This window comes from Fimicolochytrium jonesii, assembly GCF_025526975.1.
Source record: "Fimicolochytrium jonesii strain JEL569 chromosome Unknown EV422scaffold_1, whole genome shotgun sequence".
Lineage (NCBI taxonomy): Eukaryota > Fungi > Chytridiomycota > Chytridiomycetes > Spizellomycetales > Powellomycetaceae > Fimicolochytrium > Fimicolochytrium jonesii.
The window spans coordinates 1,316,327-1,340,799 of NW_026515668.1; the positions used below are offsets into that span (position 1 = coordinate 1,316,327).

Here is a 24,473-nt window from a genome sequence, read left to right on the forward strand (position 1 = left end):
CAAGTCCCCGCCCGGTGCTGGGTTTTGCACTTGGCCGAAGTTGGAAGTCCGGCGAAGTCCTCCCGTTACTCAGCGCTCACATACAGTATGTACGTACGTTTGCGCAGTCGCGTCGCCAACCATCGCGACCGTCGCCAGGCAGCTGCTCAACTACCATCCCCCATCTTTGAACCCCCTGCGTCTCCATGCGTTCTGTGAATATGGACACAGACCCCCAACAATTGTAGAACATAATGTGCGCAAGAGGCTGCTCTTCACAACTGTCTTATTACTTTCTTTATTATTACAACAAAACAAACAAAAACACTAATCTAAGGAAACCTGAGCATCATCATTGTCGAATCCCGCAAACTCCTCATTGCTCTCCTCTGCTGTAACTCCAGAACGGCTTCATTCCTGCACGGTGATGTTACGGTGGTTAATGATGGCCTTCCATGTGTCACAGAACACATAAGTATCCCTCTCTTTTGCGGCGGCAGCAATAAGCCGTGCAGTGGCTTGAGAACAAGAATGACCTTCCTCAAGTCAGTTGGTGGTTCCTCAGTCCAAACTCTTCACCACCGAATCAGCGCACCTGGTAGAGTAGAGGGTGGACAAAGCTTTCTCAAAGCGTACACGGAACTCTTACCTCTCCTAGTAGCACGTCTTCTGGGGCATGCACTTTTTTCCTGTCCTGCTTGGTAAAAGTCCGCAGTAAGTAGCTATTCAGCTGAACAGACAAGCTAGTGTTGCTCCCCATACCTGTTTTAGTTATCCCACAAACTTCCAGGTCTGTTGGTTGCGTCTGGCTTGGCCATTCACAAAAGGAACGCTGAAAGGCTGGAAAAAGGGAAGGCGAAGGAACCAGAAACAGAGACGCGCGGGCGTATGTGAGCGCTGAGTCCCGTTATGTCCGAACGTCCGAATGTACGGCGCTTACGTGTTAAGGACGAGGCACGCGTCAATCTCGCGTGCTCTGTTTCTCCACACGATCGAGGTGTCATCACGCCATTTGTTTGTTTACAGGTTTATGAGGTACATATGTATGGTACGCATGTTGAAATATGGCATTCAAAGTCCCGATATTATTGCAAAGATGTCTCGAAACACATTTAAGAAACAACGATTATACAAGTAGCACCAATGTCAAGAGTATTAAGAAATGTACATTCAGCGGCAGGCAGGTATATTGCTCGCTTAGGGATGTAAAAGGAAGGGGGTTCTTCGGCCGTGACGTTGGGTTTGAAGCAGATGTGATCCACCAAATCATTCACAGTCCAGACACTCAATCTATCCTTCCAAAAATGAAATGGGCGGTCACTTCGCGTAACAAATGTGCGAAAGTGGCAATCGTTTCCGGTGTCCATCAGCCTACGGCTGCTGGTTGGTGGTATTCGAAGGCGACGTCTGAGTATTCGGTGCAGTGACCGTAGAGGTGCCTGCCTCACCGCCTCGGTGTATAACCTTCGCCTGACTCGCCAGTGTATGAGCATGTGCCAGTCGCTCAAAGACATCCGCACCGGTCGGTCCACGCAGATTTGCGTTTGCATTGTTGGGATTCGACACAGAGGTGTTAAATGCCCATGCTGTCGACGGTGTCGGAGCGGACGATGGCGGTTGTGATGGGGCGGTGTGGGTGGTGTTGTAAGCGCTGTTGAATGCAGTGCGAAGGGCCTGGAAAGGCGCGCTGGAGGTGGGATTCATTGATGTGGTGGGATACGCCGGTGAAAGAGCTTGCAGCTCGTCCTGCTGTGGAGGTCTAGCAGCGTTCGCTTCGAAGCCTCGCCTGGGCTCCGGTGCCGGGTTTGTCTTTCGAGTGGGACTGATCATCGGAGGTGTTTGAACGCGTTTGGGCGGACTCGTACTCGGTACCCGCTGACGGTCACCTGCAGAAGCCCACCGTGGACTCCTCTCGCGGGGTTCTGAGATGGTTTCCGGTGCTCTCATGTGGTGAGCTCGTCGCTGGACTCCCGGAGGTAGGATCTCACGTGGCGACGCGCTTGTGCTGCTGGAGCCAGATCCCGATCTTTGAGGGCTTTTCCCACCCGATGCCTTTGGCTTCAAGGTTCGATCGGGCGACGCAGGCTGGTCTCGCCCGCGCGAATCTCCGTCTCGCGATGAAACTTCCTCAGGGACGTTTCCCTCGTCGACAGGAGGTGAGCTCGCGGCCGCGTTTATGGAAGTCACCGTCGGTGACCCTGACCTTGTGCTCCCCTTACTGTCAACATTCTTGGCGAGCCGTTTAGCGAGCTCGCCGCCTCCAATGAGAGCAAGGCGGTCCATGAAGCTCATGCTCTTGGTCACTGGTGCCGCTTGCGCCTCCTGGATGATGTTTGTAATTGCAGCTTTCTGTTCGGTGAGATGAAGTGTGTCAGGAGCCTTGATGTCACTGTCTGCGCGCTCACGAGCTGGTGCAACCTGAGGCATATCGTTTGAGACTTGCGCTCTATGAACCGTCACGGGAGGATTTGTCAAATTGATAGGGACGGGCTTCATCGACTCTGCCACGACATCAATGCCCGCTTTCGGTTGAGCGGGCTCGCCTTTGTCGTCGTCATGCCAGGCTTGCTTCGTTTTCGATTCGGGCCGTGTTGGAGATGGCACAGCGCCGTCCCGAACAACCGCATTCTCCTTCTCGGCTTCTCTTTCTTCGAGCTTGGTATCGTTGCTTTGCTCAATAGCATCAGCTATCGCCTTTTTGAACTTACGCTCAGCTTCTTTCGATGCGAGTTTGAGCTCCGCCGTGATCCTCTCCTTGTCACTCAACCGCTGCTTCAGATCAGATTCCCTCGTTTCGCTTTCTTCGACCGCGAACCTCAACTTGACAATCTCATCAAGGTACAGCTCAACGACAGCTTCCAACTCGAACGGGTCAAACGTGCGCACAAGGTTGAGCGCATTCTCCCAGCCTAGGTCAGAGTTCCCAGGGCCAGCTGGGGACGCCATATCGTCTTGCTGTTGTGATCCTCCTTCCGCGCCAAGACGAGCAAGTCTCAGAGATTCTTCAGCTTCCACGATTTTGGCATTTACCGTCGCAATCTCTTGGTCGAGTTCACCGAGGCGACCATCCATGTACTGCCAAGCCTCAGGTTCGTAGCGACCCGTGCGGGCTTCTTCGGCTTTGACCACTTTTTCCCGCTCGTCAAGCAACTCTTTTTGTTCACCAGTCAGCTTAGCCATGGGAACTTGGAGGGCAGCCAGAAGAGCTTTTGCGCGTCGGACGGCCAGGCAAGACTCGAGTTCCTTGTCCAGCAATTCTTTCCGGAGGGCGGCGCGTACACTTAGCGACCCTTCCAGATCCAACTCGGAAAGCGTTTTTCCTTCTGGCGAGTTTCGCCCGGATGTTCGGCTGAGGCCAGTCGATGGTCTTTGTCGAAGAACACTCGCAGATGACCCTGGTCGCGTTACGGGCGCGGAGGTGACTTTCCAAGTGCCGTGATTTCCTTTGACGCGCTTTGGAGATGCGCTGCCGTTGGATGTCCCCGGTTTGGAGATGCGTTGCGGCGTTGTGGTCCGTCTCAGGATTTTCATGACCGACTTTTTCTGACGGGTGTCATCGGTGCGGCGCTGCGACATGATCCTTTGCAGCTGGGAAATGAAAATTTCGATTAACACCAGATCACAGCGTTCCGACTACAGACCAAAGCCCTCACTTGTATCTGGTTCTTATGCTCCATCGTCTTCAGCATATCCGCAGCCCGCTTCTGTTTCCTTATCAAATTCGCGATCTCTCTCTTGCTCTGCATTTCCAAAGACCTCGCCAGTTCTCTTTCCCGTCTCAGCTGCTTCACCATCCGCGCCTTCTCCGATTTCAAGCTGAGGACAGTGTCTTTCAGATTGCGCATAAGCCCCTCCTCCTTTCCGCGACGTTCATCACGCGATTTCGATGTTTCCGCCAGCCGTCGCTTGTAGCTATCGATCTGTCTTTCCAGTTCGCGCCGTTTGTCCTCATATCGTTGCTTGATGGCCAACGTGCCCTTCTTTTCGTCGCGCTTTCCTCCATCCTGCATTTTTTGCAATGCCAGATCCCGCTCGGACTTCGCTTGATGTAGTTCAGCTGTAAAATCGCGAAGTTTCTGATCGTACGAGGCTTTGAGTGATTCGTATTCTTGTTCTCGCATTTGCATGCGCGACATGATCTTCTCGTGGTCCTGGATGTCTGCTTGGATTTTTGCGATACATTGTAGAGCGTCCTCTTTGACCTTGTCCACCGCGCTTGCGGACCCGTCGTCTTCGCCTTCGTCAGTGACGGAGAAAAGCATTGACGGTTCTCGAACGAGGGACACCTTGGAACGAACCCCGTTTTAAGAACACATATCAAGGAATATGAGATTGATTGCGCAGTCACTTACTGCTCGTGGAACTCCGTAAACCTTTACGTTTGCAGAGTCTCCTTGGTCGTCTTGTGTTTCCTCGATGCCCGTTAACTATATCAAGTCTCTTTGAGTAAACAACACCGACGTAAATCAACAAACTCGATCACTCGATTACTCACATCTGTCGGAAGTGGATTCGCATTCAAAGCCTCCATTAGACGCTTCTCGCCCGCTGCTTCCACCACGTCATGTGCATCCACTTCGTTTGCGACCTCAAGCACACCCTTGAACACAGGCTTCAACGGAATGTCAAACTCAACAGCGATCTCATCCGCCTCTGGCCCAATTTCTTCTGCGCTCCAGAGGCCACCTTCCGCATTCCGACTAGGTGCAGCAAATGCGTTCTTGCCGCTTCGCGTCTTCCCGCTGAGCTTTGCAAGGACATCGTTGTACCAGTTGATGTTGTCCTCTGCTTCCGAAAGACGGAAGCGGTAGTCGGAGATGGTGCGCACGTAACTTTGAATGATGGGATGCGCGGCAACCAGGCTTCGATACGCTGCCTGAGTGGTGTGTCTGCTTCCTGGGATTGGCGATGATCCGCTGCTTGTGGATTCCACTTTGTCGGCGTTTTCTTTAGGAGGATCGCATACCTCCTGCGCCGTGTTGGCCGGTGCTCTATCCTCAAGAACCCGTCGAAGTTTCGCCACCCCTGTATCGTCATCGTGATCTCCTTTACGCTTCTTGCTCGGAGCCAGGCTCTGGGTATAAGCCACGACGACTTCATCTCTTCGGACGATGGCATCCGCCAACTCTTTCCCCAGCTCTCGACACCGGTCCTGCAGTCGAAAACATCGGAATTTCAACCGATCGTTCTCGAATCGCATAGCGTCCCTTTCACGTCGCATGCCTTCGAGCTCTTCTTCTGTTTCACGGTTTTTTTGAATCCGCATCTGCGCCTCCCGATCGCGAATGCCGCCTGGCATGGAAATTTGTTGATTCTGCTGGTACCCAGCTGCTGCGAGGTCGCCAAAAGTGTCTGATCTTGCCATTTCGTTCCAAGTGGCTCCACCAGCCCGCAATTGCGCCACTGTTGCTCGCAAGATTCGAATTTCTCTTTCCATAGCAACAAAGTTCGCTCCATTCGCGCCCCACTCTTGGTTGATGACCACTTTGTTCTTGATGTTTCGAGCCCGGTTCGCATAATTTAGGGTATTGAGGGTCTCGGCATAATTGCTGCTACTCGGACTGACGCAGGCAAGCATAAGGGTCTGGCTGTTCCCACCAAGGCTGTCTTGCAGCATCCTGGTGAGTTTCGAGTCCCGGTATGGGACATGCTGATTGGCGGACCTTCGTGTGTCGTCGCCTAATGCTGAGATAACGTTTCCAAGGGCGAGTAGACCTTGATTGATGGAGATTCCCTCCTTTTTTCGATCGCCTTCCGCGTTCGTGCGTTTCAATCGCTCGGACCCAGCCAAGTCGACAAAGTGAAATTTCGAAACAAGGCTCTGTATTTCAGAGCTGACGTTCTCCATGGAGGTCGCGACCACACCTCCAGATAGTTCTCCGGTTTCGGGTATTGCATCTGCAGCGGAATCTGTTTCTGGAATTTGATCTACTTTTCGCTGCTGCCTCAGGATGACGCTGAAAATGGCATGACTTCTCGAGGACGAAGCATTCATGTCGGTCGATCCGGTACTTCGGCACAGAGAGCCTTTCGCGAGCGCTTCCAGTAAGCCTTCAGGTGAGTTCACTGGGACCTCGCGGACCCCATACCACACAATCCTGCCGCTGGAATCTTCACGAATGGATAATCCCGAATTGCCATCCTTGCTCCGCGGATTGAGGAGATCAACGAGCTCTTCGTTGTATAGTTCGAGAAATGATACCAGCACCTCGTACTGAAATCCATCCCCCAACCTCGCCTGTTCTGCGGCTAATTTGTCGAAGAGGAAATAAATCGCTCTTGGAACTATGCCTTGGTCGAAGTTCTCACCGGCTGTCTCCATCCCGGTTCCCATGGAGTATGTTTTTCCAGATCCCGTCTTTTTGCATGATAGACATAAGAAGAAATAGATCAGCTGGGTTCAGCCACGTTGGGTGCGAGATCTTGTCCTCACCTGACCATACGCGAGGACCGTGGCATTGAATCCTTCCAAAAATCGCTCGACCAGCGGCTGAACACATTCCCCATACACCTGCTCCTGCCTGCTCTCGGTATCAAACACATGGTCGAATGTGAAGGATTTCGCCTGTGCTGAGCTCGAGGAAGCGGTTGTGAGGCCCAAGGACTCTGCGACGCTGACGCTGTTGCCGGGCGCGATGGACACCTGAGGGACACCTGGCCCGTAGAAGGAGACGCATTGCTGTGCGCTTGCCAGTACTTCCTTTGCGCTCAGCGGGCGGACTCTGAGAGCGACTTTCACGGACGTGGAGGCCATATTTCCATTGTGTCGAAGACGGCGGGTTGTTTGCTGTGAATCCTGTGATCGCAAAGAGTTGACGAAGCTTGTCCGATCTTCGAGCCGTCTTCAAGCCCAGATCCATGTGAGTCGTGACGCGTTCCTCTGTCCGGGCCGTTTGGCAAGTCCTCCCAAATTCGCAACGCGGAAAGACTGCCAACATCGCCGCTTCCCCGTTCCTGTACAATGCGAACGCTGGCCTCTGGCGCGCGGGTCGCAGTGCTGAGAGGCACGTTTCTTCGAGAAACTGAGTATTGCATCACGGGACTAGGACTGGCAACCCTTGAGCATGGACCGGCTCTCCAACGAGGGCTTCCGAGACAGGAGAAGGAAGAAGTGCATGCCACGGTCGAGCGTGTTTTAGACCAGCTTGGTTCACCACAAACGGCGAATGCAGCGTGGAGAAAAGGAATTCTTACAAATAAATGACCGATGTTGGCCGGAAGGCTGCTACACCACAAAGTCAAGGAGCGGAACCGCAACGGAACTGGGTTGACAGGATGATAGGCGGGTTAAGTTGGATCATGAAGCTGGCCAAAGAAAAGCGAAGCAGATAGATCAGAATGCGACTTCCCATTCTCGGAAAAGATCTGGGCGCCGCAACCCTCAGATGTTCAGGGCGAGGAGCGCAAGTAGCGAGGACGCACATGCAGTGGAACAGCATTTTCAAGACTCAGACCGAGACACGACGGTGAAGAAACACCCTACTTCTTGTGCGCAAATTCTTGGAACGATATACGCCATTGGCCTTGTTTACGCATCTTGCCAACCTCGTTTCCTTGAGTCTCAATAAACTCTGGGCTAGTGTCTCACCAGGAAATAAAGTGGGCAAGGTGCTCAAACGCAAAGGATGTCGCAAAGAGAGGTCAATGATCTCCACACCTCAATTTCCCGTTTGCTCTTGCTGGAAACATGGCATGTGTATATTTGTGCCGCCAGATTGCCGTATGCCACTTTCAATGTTGCATGCGAAATGCTCTTGTGCTTGCGTTTCAAGACCTATGGGCGTGATTAAAAGGACGGGGCACACTTTCCCCCCTCCTGCTCAAGAATCTAGACTGGTGCAATGCCCACAAGTCTCCGATTGCAACCTTGCAATGTGAAGCGGCGACGCGTTCGAAATGAGGTAATCAACCAAAATTCAGCGAGAAAGAGTCATTGGTTGAGAGCACGGTCATATTGCAAGGGTTCGTAAACCCTCTACTACATCGTCCCCAACCCCAGAGTCAAGTGCAAGCCACCGGTCCCCCAATGCAACGTCCCTACCACCCAACATCTCACACTCTACAGCTTCCAGGCAGCTAGAGTACTCTAAAACTCTGTCTCTGAGCGCTTCTAGGCGCTTACGCTCTCGCATCACTTTCTGGCGAACTTCTTTGGGTCCCGTTCGTGGAAGAGGTTGCTGTTTTCGCGTTAGGAGTTTGTCCAGGACGTAGTGAACCCACTTCATGGGGTGGGAGTAGAAGTTAGAGATCTTGGTAGTTGCAGCATACGGGAGATAGATCTGATCTTACAAAAATGTTCGTCTTGGGGAAGAATTGTCCCCACTCATCATTGACCTCGTCTTTCATCCATCGATATACGTCGAATTGGAGATCGCCGCCTCGCTTTCCCTTCCCAGGACCCTCAAATAACGATGGGTCGTCCATTGCCGTATATATACAATCTTCGCCTGCGTGAGAAAATAAGCGCAAGTTCACAGCCAACGAGGATGATCGCACTGCTACCAACCTTCTACTCTGCCCCAGGTGTAGTCGATAATACAGACTTGAATCCCGTGACATGGGACCTTGAATTCGTGGTCTCGTATGGCTGCACTGTGCTCCATGTCTTCATCAGCAGTGATATCTCTGACAAGGACATTCCCCCAGTGCAAATCCCTGTGCTCAAATCGCAGCAGATGCTCCGCAGTCGCCAGAGCCGCCACCAGCTGTTGAACGATGCTTTTGCATTGCGATATCGTGAACGGTGGCGAATGCTCAAGGTCTTTACCACCGTCAGGGAGGACGATCAGAGCGTATATTTGCTCTGCGGGCAAGTCGGAGGGGTGAATATTTTCGGAATCTTCAGTCCACGAGTCCCAGATGTCTGTCAGCCACTTCGGCCATGAGCCCTGAATTACTCCGATCCTAAGGCGCATTTCCATCAGCATTTGCGAATCGCACGCAGGCATATTTGAGCACAGATACATACCCCAGACAATTTACGAACCCATCGATAACCCCAACGCGTTGGGTCACTCGTATCTCTGTTACTACGTCTTCAACGGGCATCATGTCTTGCTCCTGCGCCGTCATTCCAGCCCCTTCTCGAAATGGTATGATTTTGACTGCAGCAGGCATTGCATGCGAGCGGTACGTCAGAGAAAAGACAGATGAATATGTCGCTTCTCCAATCTTCCGATGGACATGGCTTCTTTCGAGGAAATCGTCGAATGATATTGACGATGTTTGCCCAGCGAGTTCCAATAGCGCTTGCAAGCCCCCCGGTTTCACCGCTTTCGCTTCACTCGTCGCCTCTGCCGACTCTATCAATGACTTGGTAGTAAGTGGCATAACCCAGTCCGTTTGGATATTTTCCGGCCGTGGAAGCAACAGTTCCTCCGGTGGCTGCATGGGTAGTTCCTGGCCTTCCTCACCCTCCGCTATTTTTGACTCCTCCGGCATCACTTGTTCGCCCATGGCGTCTTCCGCCTCTGAACTTGCGGCCGGTCCAAGCAAGTCCCGCACTTCATTCCATCCCTCGATTTCCGACTGCATCGACGCATTTGGCGTTATCTGGTCATCGGCGCCATCCTCCGCCTCCGATACCGTAGATAGTCCTTTCTGAGTCAAGTCCACCACTTCCTTCAATCCCACATCCTCCGATCCTCCCGACTCATCCGGTATGATTTGCGCATAGATGCCATCTTTCGCCGCCAACTCTGCAGGGAATTCTCTTTCAACCAAGCCCATCGCTGAAGTGCTGTTCGATGACTTGTCGTCGAGAGGTGCATTGGTCAGCAGTGATAAATTTGTGCTGGAGTCTGCAGGTTCGCCGACATTGGGCTCTGACTCGGTGCCCAGTATCTCTATCCCGTCCTTCGCATGTGTATCGGGAACGTGGCATGCAGCGAACGTGGCACAAGGCTTGTCGCTCCCACCGATGTTAGCGTCCGCATGAGATGAGTACAATGCCGTGGCCACGTTTCCCAAATTTGCCCGAGATGGCGTTAAATCCGCGCTCGAGTTCATCTCATTCCGGACTGATTCGTCTTTGGAAACTGCGGGATTATTTTCCTCCTCCATCTCGGCCTCATCTGCTTCTATCGATATGTGGTTTCCCACAAGGGAGAGCACGTTCTTCCGTCTGGGACGTCGGGCCAGACGTTTTCCATCAGACTTCGGTAAGGGTTCAGCCATTGGAGGTGGAGGTTTGTCTTCTTCGCCACCCTTCAAGTTGATGGCGTTAGGCGGCACTGCTGGCGGACTTGGTGGAGCAGTTGCTGTCCCCAATCGATCACATTTCTCTCTGACGTCGGCTTCTGCTGCCAATGATATTTCTGGAGTTTCGCGGCGACATTGTTCCGTGTTCTGCGCTTGATCAAAGCCTTCCTCTACATCTCCCCCTGGATCGTCAATATTGAGCCCGCCTAGGCCATCAAAACGCTCAAGCTCCATACTCAAGCTCTCCAAGCATCGGGTCTCCTCGCCGGTTGTAAGCGAATATTTGGAAACCTCTAACAAAGACGGGTCCGGCTGCATCCCCACCATGCGCGCAATGGGGCTTATATCAAGCCCACCCTCAACCAGGAGGAAAGATCTCGGATTTTTGTCAGCAAAGGAAGTTTCGGTCGCGGTAGGTGTCCGGGAAGTCGTTGCGGTGGCCGTGCGGCGGGGTGAACGCGCGAACGATGCATCTGCCGTGCATCCAATGTTTACGGAAAGATGGCCGGGTGAGGGGGGTTTCATGAGAGGGGTCGAGGCTTTCTTCTGCGGGGATGCTTTCCTCGTAGCGGCCCGTGGCCTTATGAAAGACTCATCGCTACTGCTACTGGATTCCGACGAAGAAGACGAACTTGAACTGCTCGTGACTACCTTTCGCGCCGTACGCACAGGATGCTTTGCCCGTTTGCCAACCTCCGTCCCCGAAATAGCCGACCGCCTCGTTTTGGGACGGCCCGCAGGTTCTTCCCTGTCATCCACGGGACGTGACTTTTCCTTCTCAGCGACTTCTTCAAATACCGCGTCAACGTCTTCGGCTGCGCGTTGCACGACTCGATGTGTCCGCTTCCCGTATGTTCGAATGGTCTTCCGAGCAGGGTTGAAACCAGGGTTGAAAGAGGACATTGGAGTAACGTCCAACTGAGCGACTATAGAGTCGCCTTGAGGAGGCTAGCGCATTCCAGTCTTTGCTGCGACGGCAGTCTTGCAAATGTGAACCCATGTCTGGGAGTATTTGAGAACGCGTTCGTGGGGTGTCCGACATCGCTATTCGGCGGGTCCGTCCAGTCCCCCCGCCCTTTTCGCATTTCTATCGGTTGTGCCTTGCATTCATACCCCTTTCACTACCTCTCTTAGGTTTAGATTGGTGGAGGATGCCAGATATGAAGTCCTGCAATACTCCTCTCTGGTCCAATACTGGAATACTGGAGCGCATTCCCGAAGAACTCAACTACCAGTATGGTTATGCCCATGTATTCGTCGACAAAGGAAGATTTGGAGGATTCACTATAAGTGGTCAAAAGGAGTTGTGCCGGATGCTACATGTAACAGTACTGTACAGTATGTACTTTACAGTACAACCCTAAATTTTGCCGTTGTGTTTGTCACGTCGCTGCTGTTATCGTATTCATATCTTTCCCGTGCAGAGGTCGTCATGACGAGACGTCCAAACAGTATCAGGGGGCGCAAATTCTAAACACGTCTTGCCATTGTGATAAACATGTGACCATTCATGCTGTTTCGACGCAAAACGGATGCGAAAACAACATCTTCTCACCCCAGATGCTGAAATAATGTTTTCCACGTCGTCAAAACGCAACATTCGCACATCTATTCAGCATGCGCCGGTACGTGCATTTCACACACGAAATGACATTGTATTCACATACGCAGGTGCGCTGGTCTTGCTCACACCGAAATGCCAATATCTATATGTATACACATGTATATACACGCGAAGAAACAGAGGCGAGCACCGCAAGCAGCCATGTTGCACAACTACCATAATCGATAACGCCAGTGCTCATCCCGCTTCACCCAACAACCCGCGGATGCATCATTCCCCCTCAATACCCTCGAATCCCGATTTGCTGCCCTCATTCCCAGGAGAGATGTTGCGGCTGGTTCCCTCGTCGTCGTCCGAGTCCCCAGTTGTAACATCCTGATTCTCCGTGTATTGTTGACGTTTGTTCCGGAGGCATTCATCCATTATGGTCTGGCGCGCAGTGTCGTCCAGAGCGACGTATTTCTGGATGCCGCGAGTCATCGAAATCCAGAATTCTTTGGGTGCACGGCTCTTCTCGTTCATCCCAGCGGTTAGAGCCCTCTACACAAACCATCAGAGTGCAACGATTGACGAGTGAGGACATGACAGATATGTACGCAGACAACCAACTCATTGTTGCGAAGCCTTACCATCATTGCAGCCCTCTGCACATGGTCTTCTGTGAGGACCTTAGCCCGAAAAAGGTTGGTCGCAAAGTCCTCCAGCTTGCCCTGGTTGACGGTGTTTGTCTTTGCGTCCCAGATAACCTTCTTTAGATCCGCTTTCACACGAGAGATGTTCACACTAGCTTCTTTTTTGACCAACGCACGGCGGGCGGGGATCTTGCCAGCATCTTTAGAGACGCCCCATTGACGATCAAAGATTTTGTTCGTCAAAGCCTCTGCCTCATTAACAAAGCCGGAAATACAAGGATTGCGCACCATGCGCTTTGCCTCTTTGCGGATGTTAATCTACGTTGATAAGAAGGTGAAGTAAGAGGTTTGTCCGGTCATGACTGTCTTCGGCAATGAATGCACCCTGCATTCTTGAGGTATTTCCCAAACATCATTGACGAGGCGCTGGGCTTGCTTTGTGTGCTTTGTGTTGCTTTCGCCTAGGATGTACAGCTGCAATAACTGCTCGCCCAAACCTTTACTGGCAAAGCGTAGAGCCTTGTCCGAGAGGTCTGGGTCAAGGTTGGCACCACATACGACATTTGTCGCTTGTTGTACCGACAATGGAAATCCGAGCTTACTAAGTTAGCTGCGGGGGTGCGGCTGGCTGACTGCGGCGTGGAAGAGGAAGTGGCAGGGTGGTTGGCGAACAGGTTGGCGCCTGGAGACGAGCGCATGGGATGTAGGAGACGTGATCCAGATGTAGGAGGGTGGTTGGTTGTTCCAAGCCGGAGACGTTTATTGGAACCACTTGAGCTAGGCGACGCTACGGCCTGGCCAGACCGCTGTGACCCTCTCGAAGGAGTTTGATTGCCATCCCCGTTATCACCGGGGGCATTCGTAGTGTCTCCGAAATTGAACCCGAGTCCCTCCATGGTGATTGAATGTAGTGCGTTGGAAAATGGAAGGAATCAGCAGAATGGCAACGCAGGTGAAGGTGAAATTTGCGAGCGTGAGAAGCTCAGCACGGACAAAACGTTCCGACATTTTTGCATTCCTCATTGTCGTGTCCGATTGAGCAAAGCAGTGATGCCTTCAAAAGAAAACGGCGGTGCTGTCGATGATTTTACAATTAGCCCCGTCAATAATGTGTCCAATGGGCGCAGAGTTACTCACGTAAGGCGCGTCCTTCCGGTGTTGCCTCCCCACTTGCGCTTGCACTCGCCTCCCCACTTGCCCCAGCGCTTGCACTCCCCCTATTCCGTCCTCCTTTCTGCCTCTTGCCCGTCGACTACCCTTTCGATATCACTGAACCGCATTCACTTCCACTGTCTTGGGTCCTTTCCTGAGCATCGAGGAATTCCCTCAACTGCCGACGTCGAATCACTTCGCCGCACTTGCTTTCCAGGTCAACCTCCTCCTCCTGGTCCCAAGCATGTTCCTTCCAAATCAGAGGGGTTTTGAAGCAATATCGATTGAGCAGGTACTCGTCCGTTATACAGTGCCACACATGTGGCATGAGACTTTGAATTTTGGTCCTTCGACGTCGAACTGGCATCTCCTTGATGGTGCATGCATCGGTACATGCGTGCTGAACATTAACAACCGTGATACCCCCATGCAATCTGATGAGACTTGTGCGTGCTGTCCCTCGGATTACCGGACATTGGAGGATGACTGTGTTGCAGAGTACCTCATATTGTTGGACAATAGCAAAGCACCGGTTATCGACAGTCGTTGCACAGCGAAAGAATATCAAGAAGCGCACGACACCGCCATCTGGTAGCATTGCAAAGTCGCCTAATGAACATCAAGAGGAAGCCGTGACCAGTTGTTGATACCGGTGTATTGTTGGGTCCTCGTAGTGCAGGGGACTCAATGCGTCAGGGATCTCGAACACCGGAGATGAAAGCTCAGAGAATCGCAAACTCTGCTCCTGTATTCGAATTCGCAGGGCGACTCCACTGGTTGGAAGATTCTCATCTCGATAGCCCATAAGCCGACAAACTTCGCGATTCTCCGCAAACAGCCATCGGAGGTCAGATCCAGCGGAAGTCCACTCTCTCCCTTTTCCAGCCCTCCAGCCAATATCCACCAGAGAAGACATGCCGGAGTGTTTGATACCGTGCAAACCTTTGTCCAATGTCCTTTGATGGCGATTGCCGATTGCTGTGCACGGAATGGCCCCGCATGATAGGATTGTATGCTTCAAATTTTTCGCTGGCGTACAAACGTGCGGGACCAAACCGTCGTATGCTTTCGGGGAAGTGTAAGATGATGTGGAACTTGTGCTTGTTGAAGAAATCGTCGTCGACGTCGCACATCCTAGCAATAGTGACATGTATGCCCTGAGTGAGTGCGCGAAGGTATGTCTCCATATCCTCGATGCTTTCCGTGTAAATCATCGCCGTCAGCTCACTCATTGCCATCCATGCGTTGGTCCATTCGGGTGAGAGAAGATTTCGGCAAAGGAACGGCGCAACTTGGGCAATCGCGCGGAAATCCTTCCCAATCAGGCTGTGTGAGTACTGGATTAACTGCTTGCTTTTGAATGTGGTATCAAGCCCCCTTGTAGCCATCGAGTCAAGCCGCGCTGCGAAAACTATCTTCTCTGGCCGCCTCGCCATGTGTTTGATGGTTGCCCGCCATAGCCACTTGACTGTTCCTAGGAGGATTGTATGGAGAGCTTCCACCGGACTATCCTCGTGCCCGTCGAAACCCACAAGATCAAACAACGGATTCAGACCATACTGAGCGATATGGAGGGCTGCGTGCCTGTCGATGTCACTCAGCGGCAATTTTTGTGAGCGCATGGAGGTCAGCTTGGTAAGCAGGTTGGTGGCGTATGTGGACTTGACACCGTTCTCTCTCTGGTTGCGTTGTAGGGCGGTTACCCCCTGCGTCTTTGCGATGACGACCTGCTTGTCGAGTGTATCCTTTGTCTCCCTCCAACTCCTCGCCATACTAAGCTGGAGCAGTTGATGGAGGTCTCGGCATGTTTTGACATTTCCGCTGACCTTGCAGAATCAACAGAAGTGCGTACCATTCTTGATATCAATCATGGACGTGAGCTCGTTATGCATGGGGTTGTCACCTTCAACACAAAACGTGTAGCCAATAACGACAACTTCCTCCATAAGACGTGCATCGTAAGCCAGAACGCCTCGCTCAAGGCCGTTGCGGATATCATTGACAACGAGTTTTCCAATGTCCAACGGTGATGCGCAGTTGCTTGTGGCGATAAAATGTGTATTGTAGTCCATCTGGCAATATTTGAAAGGTAAGCCCGCTAGTTGGAAGCACCAGTTGTAATGGCAATTCCATTTTTTTGACCGATTGCCCGAGACGTCATCACAGTACAAGATGAGCGGGGTGATTATTACTCGCCTGTTCCCAATCACAATCTTCAGGTGATGTGGAGACAAGATGGAGGAGCGTTCATCATCTTCGTAGATCCTGCTTTTGTTCCGCCGTGAACTCTTGAATCCCACAAGCTCATGACCACCCAATTTCCGCTCTTCAAATTCAGGTGTGAGTTGCGAGGTCAGAGTCGCCACAGGTCTGAGTACTTCGATGTCAGTGATCCAATAACCGCTGACGTCAAGCCGCATCTTCTGTCCCTCCAACCACAGCTGCCCTTTGCGGGTGAAAAATCGCTTGATGTGAAGGAGGGTTCCATCTGCAGTTGCAAAGTCGCCAATGAAGTAGCTATTGCCGCCGTGCCGGACCATGGGCAAGCGCAGACAGGGGTCGGTTTTCCACCTCTGGCTGTGACACAGCTCTGATATGCCCGATTCCACATCTTCACTGAACGTGCGCAGGTGCCGCATCACTACTGGATTGGCAACATCTTGCATGACGGCACTGGTCACGCTGTTGATATGCACGCTGTCGCCTTCCTGTGTTGTCCCAACACGGCTCTGGCATCCGACCTTCAGCATTACGGCGTCGAGTTCTTTTTCCACCTGTCGGGATGGGAATGGGGTTAAGCCAATTCATCACGAGAATTCCAGCTGAACGATCGGGTCAGTGGTCGTGGTTACCTTTGCAATGCTCGGAAGTACAACGCCGAACTCCCGCGCCCACCACCATATTAGCTGCAGAAGCCCTTCCGAGATTGGATGTCTCGGGATGTTCATTAAAAGGGCGCATAATGCTACCTGTAGGGGGTTAGACATTGTGAGCAACGGGCAATGCTACGACGGAGGGGGAGCAGAGTCGATGGTAAGGAGCTGGTCACCCACCTTCTTGCTGCTAAAGGGATAATAATCTTCATTGCTGCCAAAATCGAGGTACGTTTCTGCGGCGCCATCCTCCCCTTGTTGGTTGATATCGATATCTGAACCATAATCCGACGGGCATTCGTCATTGCCTGATGTGTCACTGTCGCTGATGGGTTCAACATAATCTCCATAACGTTCATTTTTGATTGCCTCATCCTCATGACGGCGCATCTGTTCTCCCTCACTGACAATTTCATGATGATTGGCCAGCTCGGTTGCGTAGAACGGGTCAACATCCATGGCATTGCTGCTGCAGTCGTCTGTGAACATATCCTCAATTTTGGATGGGGGTCTGTGGGTGGCAACCTGCATTTGTGCGATAGCAAGTTCATGTTGAGTCGATGCAAGGTGGCGGCAGGTGTGGAACGGTCAATCGCTAACGCAGACGTTACAGGCCGTGCACAGCACTTTCTTGTGTCCAAACGGCTTCAGCAATATCCGGAACAAGTACCCAACTGGAGCAGAATGGTTATCCCTGTGTGTATCTACCCTTGTGTTCGCAGCGGTGTAGAAAAAAACAAGGTCTTGTTGGATCTTGTTGGATTTTGTTGGATTTTGTTGGAATGGCGCATTTTCCCACGCCCACGCTTTGCCCATGGACTTTGTGACGAAGGGCACATTTTCCCACGCCCACGCTTTGCCCACGGACTTTGTGACGAAGGCCGCTCACAGCGGGACGTGCATTGGACATGAGGTTTTTCATCCTGGAGATATAAACCGTATGTGGAAAACATAACAGTGTGTTCATCCAAACGGCATGACAATGCATGTTCATACAGCGTTTGCATGGGCGGAATGTGGTTTCGATATGCAGAGGTTTGTGGAAAGGATATGTCAGTTTCGGAGATCTGGACGATGTCATTACGTTATGCATTTGACGCGTTTCGACAGGCTAAAATGACATCGCGATGTTCATCCAGACAACGTGCGCCCAACATCGTGGTCATATGAAAATTTAAATCACCCGTTTTTTGCACTGTTTTGGGTTATGGTTGTACTTTAATATCGTTTTTTGACGTGACGGCGATCGCCCTTGCGAAGTTGACACCGACGTCCAGAAGTCGGTTTACCGCCGGTTCATGGTGTGCATCCCTCCGAAGCTGAGGCACACAATTGTTACACATGGATCTCTCATCAACTTGGAGATCAAATTAAATTCAGGTTACCGAACGACTTGGACGGAACCCTGGAATTTGACAAATCTGGCGGCGCGTGACCTATTCCGAGCGATGCCAAGGCAGGCTTTATCAGAAAAGCCCTAGGGAGGACCGCGCCAGGGGTGACTGTTTGGACATTGTGAAATTGAAGCACCGCCGTTCCGGGGCCCAACTCCGGCTGATAAACTTGTGGGCGGTGTGTGCCATCCACACGCTGGCGTGGTGTTACCAGCCCGTCTCCTATCGGGATGTCTTCTCGCGAGGCTTGCCCGCCGGCCGATTACCCGGCTCTAATGAATTGTGCGGATATAAAAGCGATATGGATCTCCTCGCCGTCCCAAAGATATCCCCCTTTCCTTTCTTACATTCGCTTACGCTCGCCTACACCACAAACATCCGGGAACCTTTGAAACAACGCAAGCTGCCCCTTTTCAACCACTCTTTTCGTACTCAAATCTGAGTTTCCGCGATTAGCAGCCTGCTTCACGGACACCTGCCACATCGGTTACTGGACGGCATAGAGCCAAGGACATCGAATACTTTCCTTCGAAGAAGATAAATACCTGCCGTGCTCCTCCTCGCATATATATATAGATCAGCAAATCGCAATCCCTCGTGGTTCGCACCGACCCTTCGTGCACTACGACTTCATCGTTAAAGCAAGTACCTTACAACATGCACACCCCCAACCCCACCCCGTCGATTGAGATCCCCCAACGCCAGAGGTCCATGTCTCTCTCGTCGATTACATCCGTGGGCTCCGCATCCGGCTCCCCACTCTCCGGCGCATCCCTCTTCGGATCCCTTAAGCGCTCATTCTTATCGACCGAGCCGGTCGCAGCCGCGAGCGCTGCACCAGCACCCGGACAGAAGAAGCTCCACAAACCACCAGTGGACAAGCTACCAACCGAGTACGGAGTCTGGGCCTCCATGCACTAGAGAAACTGAAGCGCAAGTAGATTAGTTCCGTCGGACGAAATGCTGTGAAAGAGAAATGTCGATCGACTTCGCTCCTGGGAGTTCACATTATTGGACGGAACTTTTGTACCATACCATATCCCTCCCGCTTTTTTCCCTTTCTTCTTCTCTGTACATATATACCTTCATCTTCTCCGCCATACAATTGAATAAATGAAGTTAGTGTTTTGGGTAAAAATCTGCTTTCTGTCCTAGGTATTCGAAAAAACGTCTTGCCTTTTGTGGGAAAGCGCGTTTTGCTCTCGTGGCAGCCATCAATGCCCATTGCAAATGTCAAGGTCGGCTTTCCGCTGAACGGGCCTCCACCCACGGTGCAGTGTCTTACATGTGCCCGACTTACCTTCGAAGCGAAGGTGCTCACCGCAAATACAGGGGGACTTAAAGATCTGGAATGAAACCTCCAGCCATATGAAAAGCTCCCGCGCATAGTTAGATTGTTTGAGTCTTGCTTGCCAGCCTTGACAATAGCCTTCACACGATTCACTGTCGTTATTGCTAGCAGGGTGGCCAACGGAAGTTGGGATTGCCTGCATCCGTTTCAGTCTGGGCATCATGAAGTTCCTCGGGGTTGCAGCGACGAGTGAATATGGTAGGATGTCTGTCCTGCACGTGTAGGAAGACCGGATGCGAGCAACTGAGAAACCTGTCCCACTCACTTTCCGGAAGTGACATGACGAGTTCTGCTATGGATATCCTTGGTCTGACTCTCCCGTATATCTCCACACAAAAAACCAGACGTCACGGACTTATATTGGGGGAGAAGAACAAAACGAAAAAGTGTGGGGTATTCCCGAACGTCACCGTGACATTCCGCATAGTGCGTAAGGTTTCTGGGGCACCGGCAGGTTGATATAAAAGGAAAGCACAGCGCCGGACTTCCTTCTTCTTCCCCTCACCGGCTTGCTTGTGAATATTAACATCGCTACAACGTCGGAAACCCAAAATCCACAGCTCACACTCACTAACCACATCCAAAATGTCCACCAAGATCAACATCCTCGTCACCACGGCTGAGTCCCGTACAGGTAAGTTGCGTTCGAGAACGGTGTTGGTACTGCCTGGGAAAAAGTTTCAGCCATGTCCACCTACTGAGTGCTTGGGTTTCTTGCCTGGTATACCACAGCGGACGCCATTCTCGCCGAATTCAACCGCAAGTACCACAACCTTACCGACATGCACATGTGCGCGCAAATCTCGCCCAACGTCGAGACCAAAGAGCGCGAGTACGACAATGTCAAACTCATCACCTGCGACCCCGCCGAAGCCTCCTGCGAAGAACTATGCCAGGCCATGCAGAACATGGACACGGTCATCCTCATCCCGCCTGCCTCGGAGAACAAGGTTGAGGTCGCTAAGAAGCTCATGGACTGCGCCATGAAGTGTAATGTCAAGAACTGCGTCGTGCTCTCGGACTGTTGCGCTGAGCTGGCTCCGGATGCCAAGCAGTACCGCAAGTTTGTGGAGATTGAGAAGTATATCAAGGAAAAGTGCGGCAAGGGTAACTGCCACGTCGCTTTCGCCAGGTGAGTTGTTCTGGCATATCATGTTCTTTCGTCATTGCGACGTCTTCTAACACACATATTTTCATCGAACCGTCAAGATCCGGCCACTACATGCAGAATCTGTTCTTGTACGCCAAGCAAATGAAAGAGAACGGATTCCTTGGTTTGCCCATGGGAAAGGGCAAATTCGGTATGCTAGTCTTCTACGCATTCGGCTGCATGAGTTTCATGCATTTCCTTATCTAATATGTCCTCATTTCCAGCGCCGGTCGACAACCGTGATGTGGCTATTGCGGTCCTCGCTCTTGCTACTAGTGGCAGCGAGATGTCTGACAAGTTCCGCGACAAGGTAAGCGTCATCGTCGTACCGTTCTGCGAAGCCTGACAAGGCTAACCTCACGTATACCCCAGACCTTCCACCTCACCGGCACCGAGGTTGTTAGTGGCGAAGACATAGTGAATGCGGCTAAAGAAGCCGGCCTCGACCACAAACTGACCTTCAAGGATATTCCCGAAGAAGAGGCTAAAGAATACCTCAGGTACTTGTCTGCCCACCTTCTCAAGACGACGTCCGTATCTCGCTCAGATCAATCTCACCGCACATCCTTCCTCTCCCACCTCCGCAGCCAAATCCCCCAAATGGACCCCTCGGAGGTTGAACTTATCCTCGAAGACTTCCGCCTCGTCCGCGAGGGCAAGCTGCAAAAGGCAACTTCTGACCTCAAAGACCTGATCGTCGAGAAGCCGACCACTCTCTTCGACTTCTTCAAGGAGTACAAGGGTGATTTCATGAACCCCCAGTAAAAACTTGAAAGGTCGAAAGCGTCTCGCATCTGGCGATAAGATTTGCCATTCTTTATTTTTGGTTTTCTTGGGGTCATGCGCCTTTTACGGTTTTCTGGATGTGATATCCGGCATTTGGTCTTCTTTGCTGTGCCCTCTGTTCATCGGCGCAGCTGAGTATATCCGCTCTCCTCTTTTTGAAATTTTGGCAACCATTCTCCGAAAATATCAAATGTAACTTCGCACTGGTTGGCTTCAGATCCTTTTGTCTTTTCGTTGCTGGTCGGGGGTGCGGATCCTGACGGAATTCATGGCCTTTTACGCGCTGTCGAATTCCGCGCAACCCGTCACTCCGGGGAACTGTGGAGGATGAACTTTCCTTTACAACGAAACAACCATCGTGGCACAGATGTGGGAGGAAAGACGTTCTAGAAGCAAACATGCCTCATTTTAGCTGGTCTGCTCGGCTGCTGGCTTTTCTTACGATGCACATAAGATATGTAAACTAACGCATAAACCGGCTCAGTCCATCGACAGGCCTCCCAACTGAAAACCCGAAACAGATGATTTCCAAAAAGAAAAGATGACTCGATTGTCCCAAAAAGGATAAGTCTACACTATGCTACGCGAGGAGATGTGCTATATACAATGTTTACGCCGTGGGTGACGAGTCTAGTGTCTGTCTGTAAGAATCAATCCCCACAGGTCTGTTTATGCAAAACTCTCCGAGTGGGGGAACAACGCCGATGTCTCAACGCGCCGAGGTCATGATGACATCCCGGATGCCAAACTGTTGCGCCAAATCCGTGCGAGAAGCGTCTTCACCAAGGTCTAAATTGCGGGCCGAACGCCTCTCGTTCTGAGACGGAAGCACTCAACGGGCCTAACCGATAATCTGCTGGTGACGCCTCGTCGACAATGGTCGTCAACGACGTATTCGTGGTGCGGATGGTCATTGTCGGTGCGGTCCACGCCGGTGACGGGCTGCTTAAGAAAGCCTGTAGCGATGAATTTGGCGGCGAGCCGAGCGGAGAGTACTGTTCTCCAAGCGAGCGGACGGCAGGCGGCAGAGCAGCTCGGCCCAGCGGCGGCGATCCGCTGGAGGCGGATGTGGAGAGTACAGAGGACGACACGCCTGAGCTGTACGTGAATGTGGAGAGCGGAATATCGCGGGAACCACCACCGGTGACAACGGAGGACTTTGATGACGCTCGCGCCCGTGTGGGTGCGACGAGAAGGTCGACCGAGGAATTTGAGAGGGCTCCCGGGGGCGCTTGTGCGATTTCGGCGCTACGCTTTTGATCCTTCCAGTCCGTCACCATGTCTATCCAGTCTGGCAGTAATCTCCAACCCAGACTGAACGTGATGATGAAGCCCGGTGACGAAAGAATCAGTTCAGCGAGGAGACGACGCCAAAAGGCGGGAAAACGGAATCCCGTCTGCCGTGCGATGGAACGCCTGCATTCGGCACTGGCACGACCGAGAGTGAGCTGTGGTGACGAGATGAGCCGGTCGTAAACGCAGGTCAGAAGGTCGTCAAGGATCTTGTTTCCATCGTTGCGTCGCACCATATCGTTGATGTTTTCCAAATCCTTTTGGTACAGCAGAGCGTATGCCAGCACAAGGCCAATGACAATGGTGGCAAAAACGACAAGTCGGATTTGCACAAACTGCACTCCCGCGAAGGATGGCTTATCACCTTCGGGAGTAGAAGTTTCCGAAGCGTCAGATATCCCCCTTCGTCGTCCGCTGGTGACGGGCTTTGGAATCTTGTCGGGAATTGAGCGCTCCCGGCGATGTCTAGTCTCTCCGATTTGTGGTTCCACTTGGGAATATTCTTCGTTGGAAACCGGGGGATTGATTAACTCTCTATTACTGTCCATAGAGGGGCGAGGACTTCGTCGGAGGGCGCTGATCGCTTTCGGTAGGACATTTCTCCAGAGCCAGAAGGTTGTGGCTGTGTGCACACACCAAATGGAACAACCGATGACAAGGTATGGTGTCTGCACGATGTACTTTTCGTATTCCAAGTTCACCGAGCAAAGACCCCGGCTGAGATATTGAACGGCTTGCATCTTTATTGCCAGGCCCACCAGGATTGTCGGTAAACCCCAGCTTATCAGATGCAGGATCCAATGTCGACGCTTCATGGCTGCTGATGCCCAGACGACCTCCTGATTCGATTCAGAATGTTTTTGTCAGCTTCACAATGTTTTTGATAGACTCTGCAAGAGACGACAGGATACCAACCAGATGAAGGTTCAAGATCAAAGCAAAGCACCAGCAGGTCGCAGCGACGGATAACCATACGATGCCTAGCCCCTGCACAGTACATCTCGCATTGGAGTAGTCTGCCGAAGATACGCCGTCGGCCGAGCAGAACACGTTTTTCCCTTCATTCCCAAATATGTACGATGCAGACAAGCTCTGCCACACGGTCACCAAGCCGCTGATGTACACAACGAAGATTCGTGGATGTTTCCGTTTTCCGGGCAATACGCAGTAGGACACGAAGACCACCAGAGCGCATAGCGTGGAAACCAGTCGAAGTACAGATATACCCACCGTAAGAGTGGACATGTTCTGGTGTGGGTATAGGTGGTCAGTGACAGGGCACGGAAGGCAGCATTTGCTGGTGGCGGAGCAGGCGGAGAGGTATGAATTGGTGTAGCCCGGGGGTATGGACAGTAATGGTGCAGGACAGGAAAGAGCAGTAGAGTTGTCAAACCCGGGTGGTAATGGCGGCGGTGGAACAGGTCCTGATGGAGACGAGGCATGTTAGACCGGACTCGATGTCGGACAACTCGTTTTGGCGCGACTCATCCTTACCCTGTGCAGTTGCAGAACCAGCTGTCAACAACCCGCCTACTACCAAGCCCCACCACGCACGCATAGGTGAGTACACAGCTGGCCCAGAATGTCAGTTTCGTTTGCGGTATGTATTCCTTCTGGGCGGGTGGTTTATGTCCCAGGAATGCACTCAGGAGTTGAGACGACTGGCGGCTTTTGTTATGCAAACGTCGTCGGCCGGAGAAAGACTGGCGAAACACAAAAAGCTCACAGCGTAAAATGGGGTCTCGCTTTGGAGGAGGCAGCGGTAATGCCTCTCTCTATCTATGTATATCTATGCGTGGGACTGTGCCCTTGCTCTATTAGCTCGAAGAGTGCCTTCTGTCGGGGACCCTAGCATGCAGCCTTTTTTCCCAGCCCCGTTTTGCCTGTTGGGTGTTGGGTCGCCTGGGAATGAGCACCAATGGAATGGGCGGCCAGCCATATGTGGATAGTCAAGATGGTGTCACCAACCAGGAACTACCGCGCACGCGTCCACCTCAAACAGCCGCGGCTCCTTACCTGTCCACTGGGCGTCGCAGCGCAGCCCCATTGGCCAAATCATATGGGGACATTGGGGAGTTGGAACCAACCGCTCTTTCGGC

General features: G+C 52.2%; 7 protein-coding genes across 7 annotated transcripts; 1 reads left to right on the plus strand and 6 right to left on the minus strand.

The window, feature by feature from the left end:
• Window positions 1–1,233: 1,233 nt before the first annotated feature.
• EV422DRAFT_19868 (uncharacterized protein) lies at window positions 1,234–3,683 on the minus strand. Its single transcript, XM_053065270.1, has 2 exons — window positions 2,398–3,683; window positions 1,234–2,328 (listed from the first exon to the last, which is right to left on the minus strand). The coding sequence occupies exons 1-2, from the start codon at window positions 3,553–3,555 to the stop codon at window positions 1,351–1,353; spliced, it is 2,136 nt and encodes a 711-aa protein (XP_052930223.1). The 5' UTR covers window positions 3,556–3,683; the 3' UTR covers window positions 1,234–1,350.
• A 1,763-nt stretch (window positions 3,684–5,446) lies between these two features.
• EV422DRAFT_490458 (P-loop containing nucleoside triphosphate hydrolase protein) lies at window positions 5,447–6,733 on the minus strand (the record flags this gene model as incomplete). Its single annotated transcript, XM_053067467.1, has 3 exons — window positions 5,447–5,800; window positions 5,912–6,337; window positions 6,413–6,733. Coding segments are annotated over 3 exons (1,101 nt in total), but the record flags the coding sequence as incomplete, so codon positions are not given.
• Window positions 6,734–8,220: 1,487 nt separating this feature from the next.
• Window positions 8,221–9,030, minus strand: EV422DRAFT_490905 (uncharacterized protein; the record flags this gene model as incomplete). The annotated part of the gene is made up of 3 exons (XM_053067493.1): window positions 8,221–8,426; window positions 8,486–8,883; window positions 8,948–9,030. 3 exons carry the CDS (start codon window positions 9,028–9,030, stop codon window positions 8,221–8,223), a joined length of 687 nt encoding a protein of 228 aa, XP_052930225.1.
• Window positions 9,031–12,013: 2,983 nt separating this feature from the next.
• Window positions 12,014–13,271, minus strand: EV422DRAFT_502696 (uncharacterized protein; the record flags this gene model as incomplete). Its single annotated transcript, XM_053068288.1, has 4 exons — window positions 12,014–12,283; window positions 12,373–12,693; window positions 12,760–12,976; window positions 13,009–13,271. The coding sequence occupies 4 exons, from the start codon at window positions 13,269–13,271 to the stop codon at window positions 12,014–12,016; spliced, it is 1,071 nt and encodes a 356-aa protein (XP_052930226.1).
• Window positions 13,272–14,375: 1,104 nt separating this feature from the next.
• On the minus strand, window positions 14,376–17,216 carry EV422DRAFT_502697 (uncharacterized protein; the record flags this gene model as incomplete). The annotated part of the gene is made up of 5 exons (XM_053068289.1): window positions 14,376–15,325; window positions 15,380–16,301; window positions 16,380–16,496; window positions 16,581–16,925; window positions 17,028–17,216. 5 exons carry the CDS (start codon window positions 17,214–17,216, stop codon window positions 14,376–14,378), a joined length of 2,523 nt encoding a protein of 840 aa, XP_052930227.1.
• A 2,145-nt stretch (window positions 17,217–19,361) lies between these two features.
• EV422DRAFT_512177 (uncharacterized protein) lies at window positions 19,362–21,287 on the plus strand. The gene is made up of 7 exons (XM_053069060.1): window positions 19,362–19,610; window positions 19,704–19,779; window positions 19,878–20,277; window positions 20,355–20,446; window positions 20,520–20,605; window positions 20,668–20,795; window positions 20,883–21,287. Exons 2-7 carry the CDS (start codon window positions 19,731–19,733, stop codon window positions 21,058–21,060), a joined length of 933 nt encoding a protein of 310 aa, XP_052930228.1. The 5' UTR covers window positions 19,362–19,610; window positions 19,704–19,730; the 3' UTR covers window positions 21,061–21,287.
• A 437-nt stretch (window positions 21,288–21,724) lies between these two features.
• Window positions 21,725–23,959, minus strand: EV422DRAFT_20090 (uncharacterized protein). The gene is made up of 3 exons (XM_053065288.1): window positions 23,943–23,959; window positions 23,290–23,798; window positions 21,725–23,213 (listed from the first exon to the last, which is right to left on the minus strand). Exons 2-3 carry the CDS (start codon window positions 23,617–23,619, stop codon window positions 21,861–21,863), a joined length of 1,683 nt encoding a protein of 560 aa, XP_052930229.1. The 5' UTR covers window positions 23,620–23,798; window positions 23,943–23,959; the 3' UTR covers window positions 21,725–21,860.
• Window positions 23,960–24,473: the final 514 nt, after the last annotated feature.

Excerpts from the sequence above, each read along its gene's own strand:
- EV422DRAFT_19868 (XM_053065270.1), bottom strand. The coding sequence starts at position 3,555 with ATGTCGCAGCGCCGCACCGATGACACCCGTCAGAAAAAGTCGGTCATG. Across the intron at positions 2,329-2,397 it reads TCTCAAACGATATGCCTCAG|AAAGCTGCAATTACAAACAT; the intron begins GTTGCACCAGCT and ends CTCACCGAACAG.
- EV422DRAFT_512177 (XM_053069060.1), top strand. The coding sequence starts at position 19,731 with ATGTCCACCAAGATCAACATCCTCGTCACCACGGCTGAGTCCCGTACA. Across the intron at positions 19,780-19,877 it reads CACGGCTGAGTCCCGTACAG|CGGACGCCATTCTCGCCGAA; the intron begins GTAAGTTGCGTT and ends GGTATACCACAG. Across the intron at positions 20,606-20,667 it reads CTGACAAGTTCCGCGACAAG|ACCTTCCACCTCACCGGCAC; the intron begins GTAAGCGTCATC and ends CGTATACCCCAG.
- EV422DRAFT_20090 (XM_053065288.1), bottom strand. The coding sequence starts at position 23,619 with ATGTCCACTCTTACGGTGGGTATATCTGTACTTCGACTGGTTTCCACG. Across the intron at positions 23,214-23,289 it reads TGATCTTGAACCTTCATCTG|GAGGTCGTCTGGGCATCAGC; the intron begins GTTGGTATCCTG and ends GAATCGAATCAG.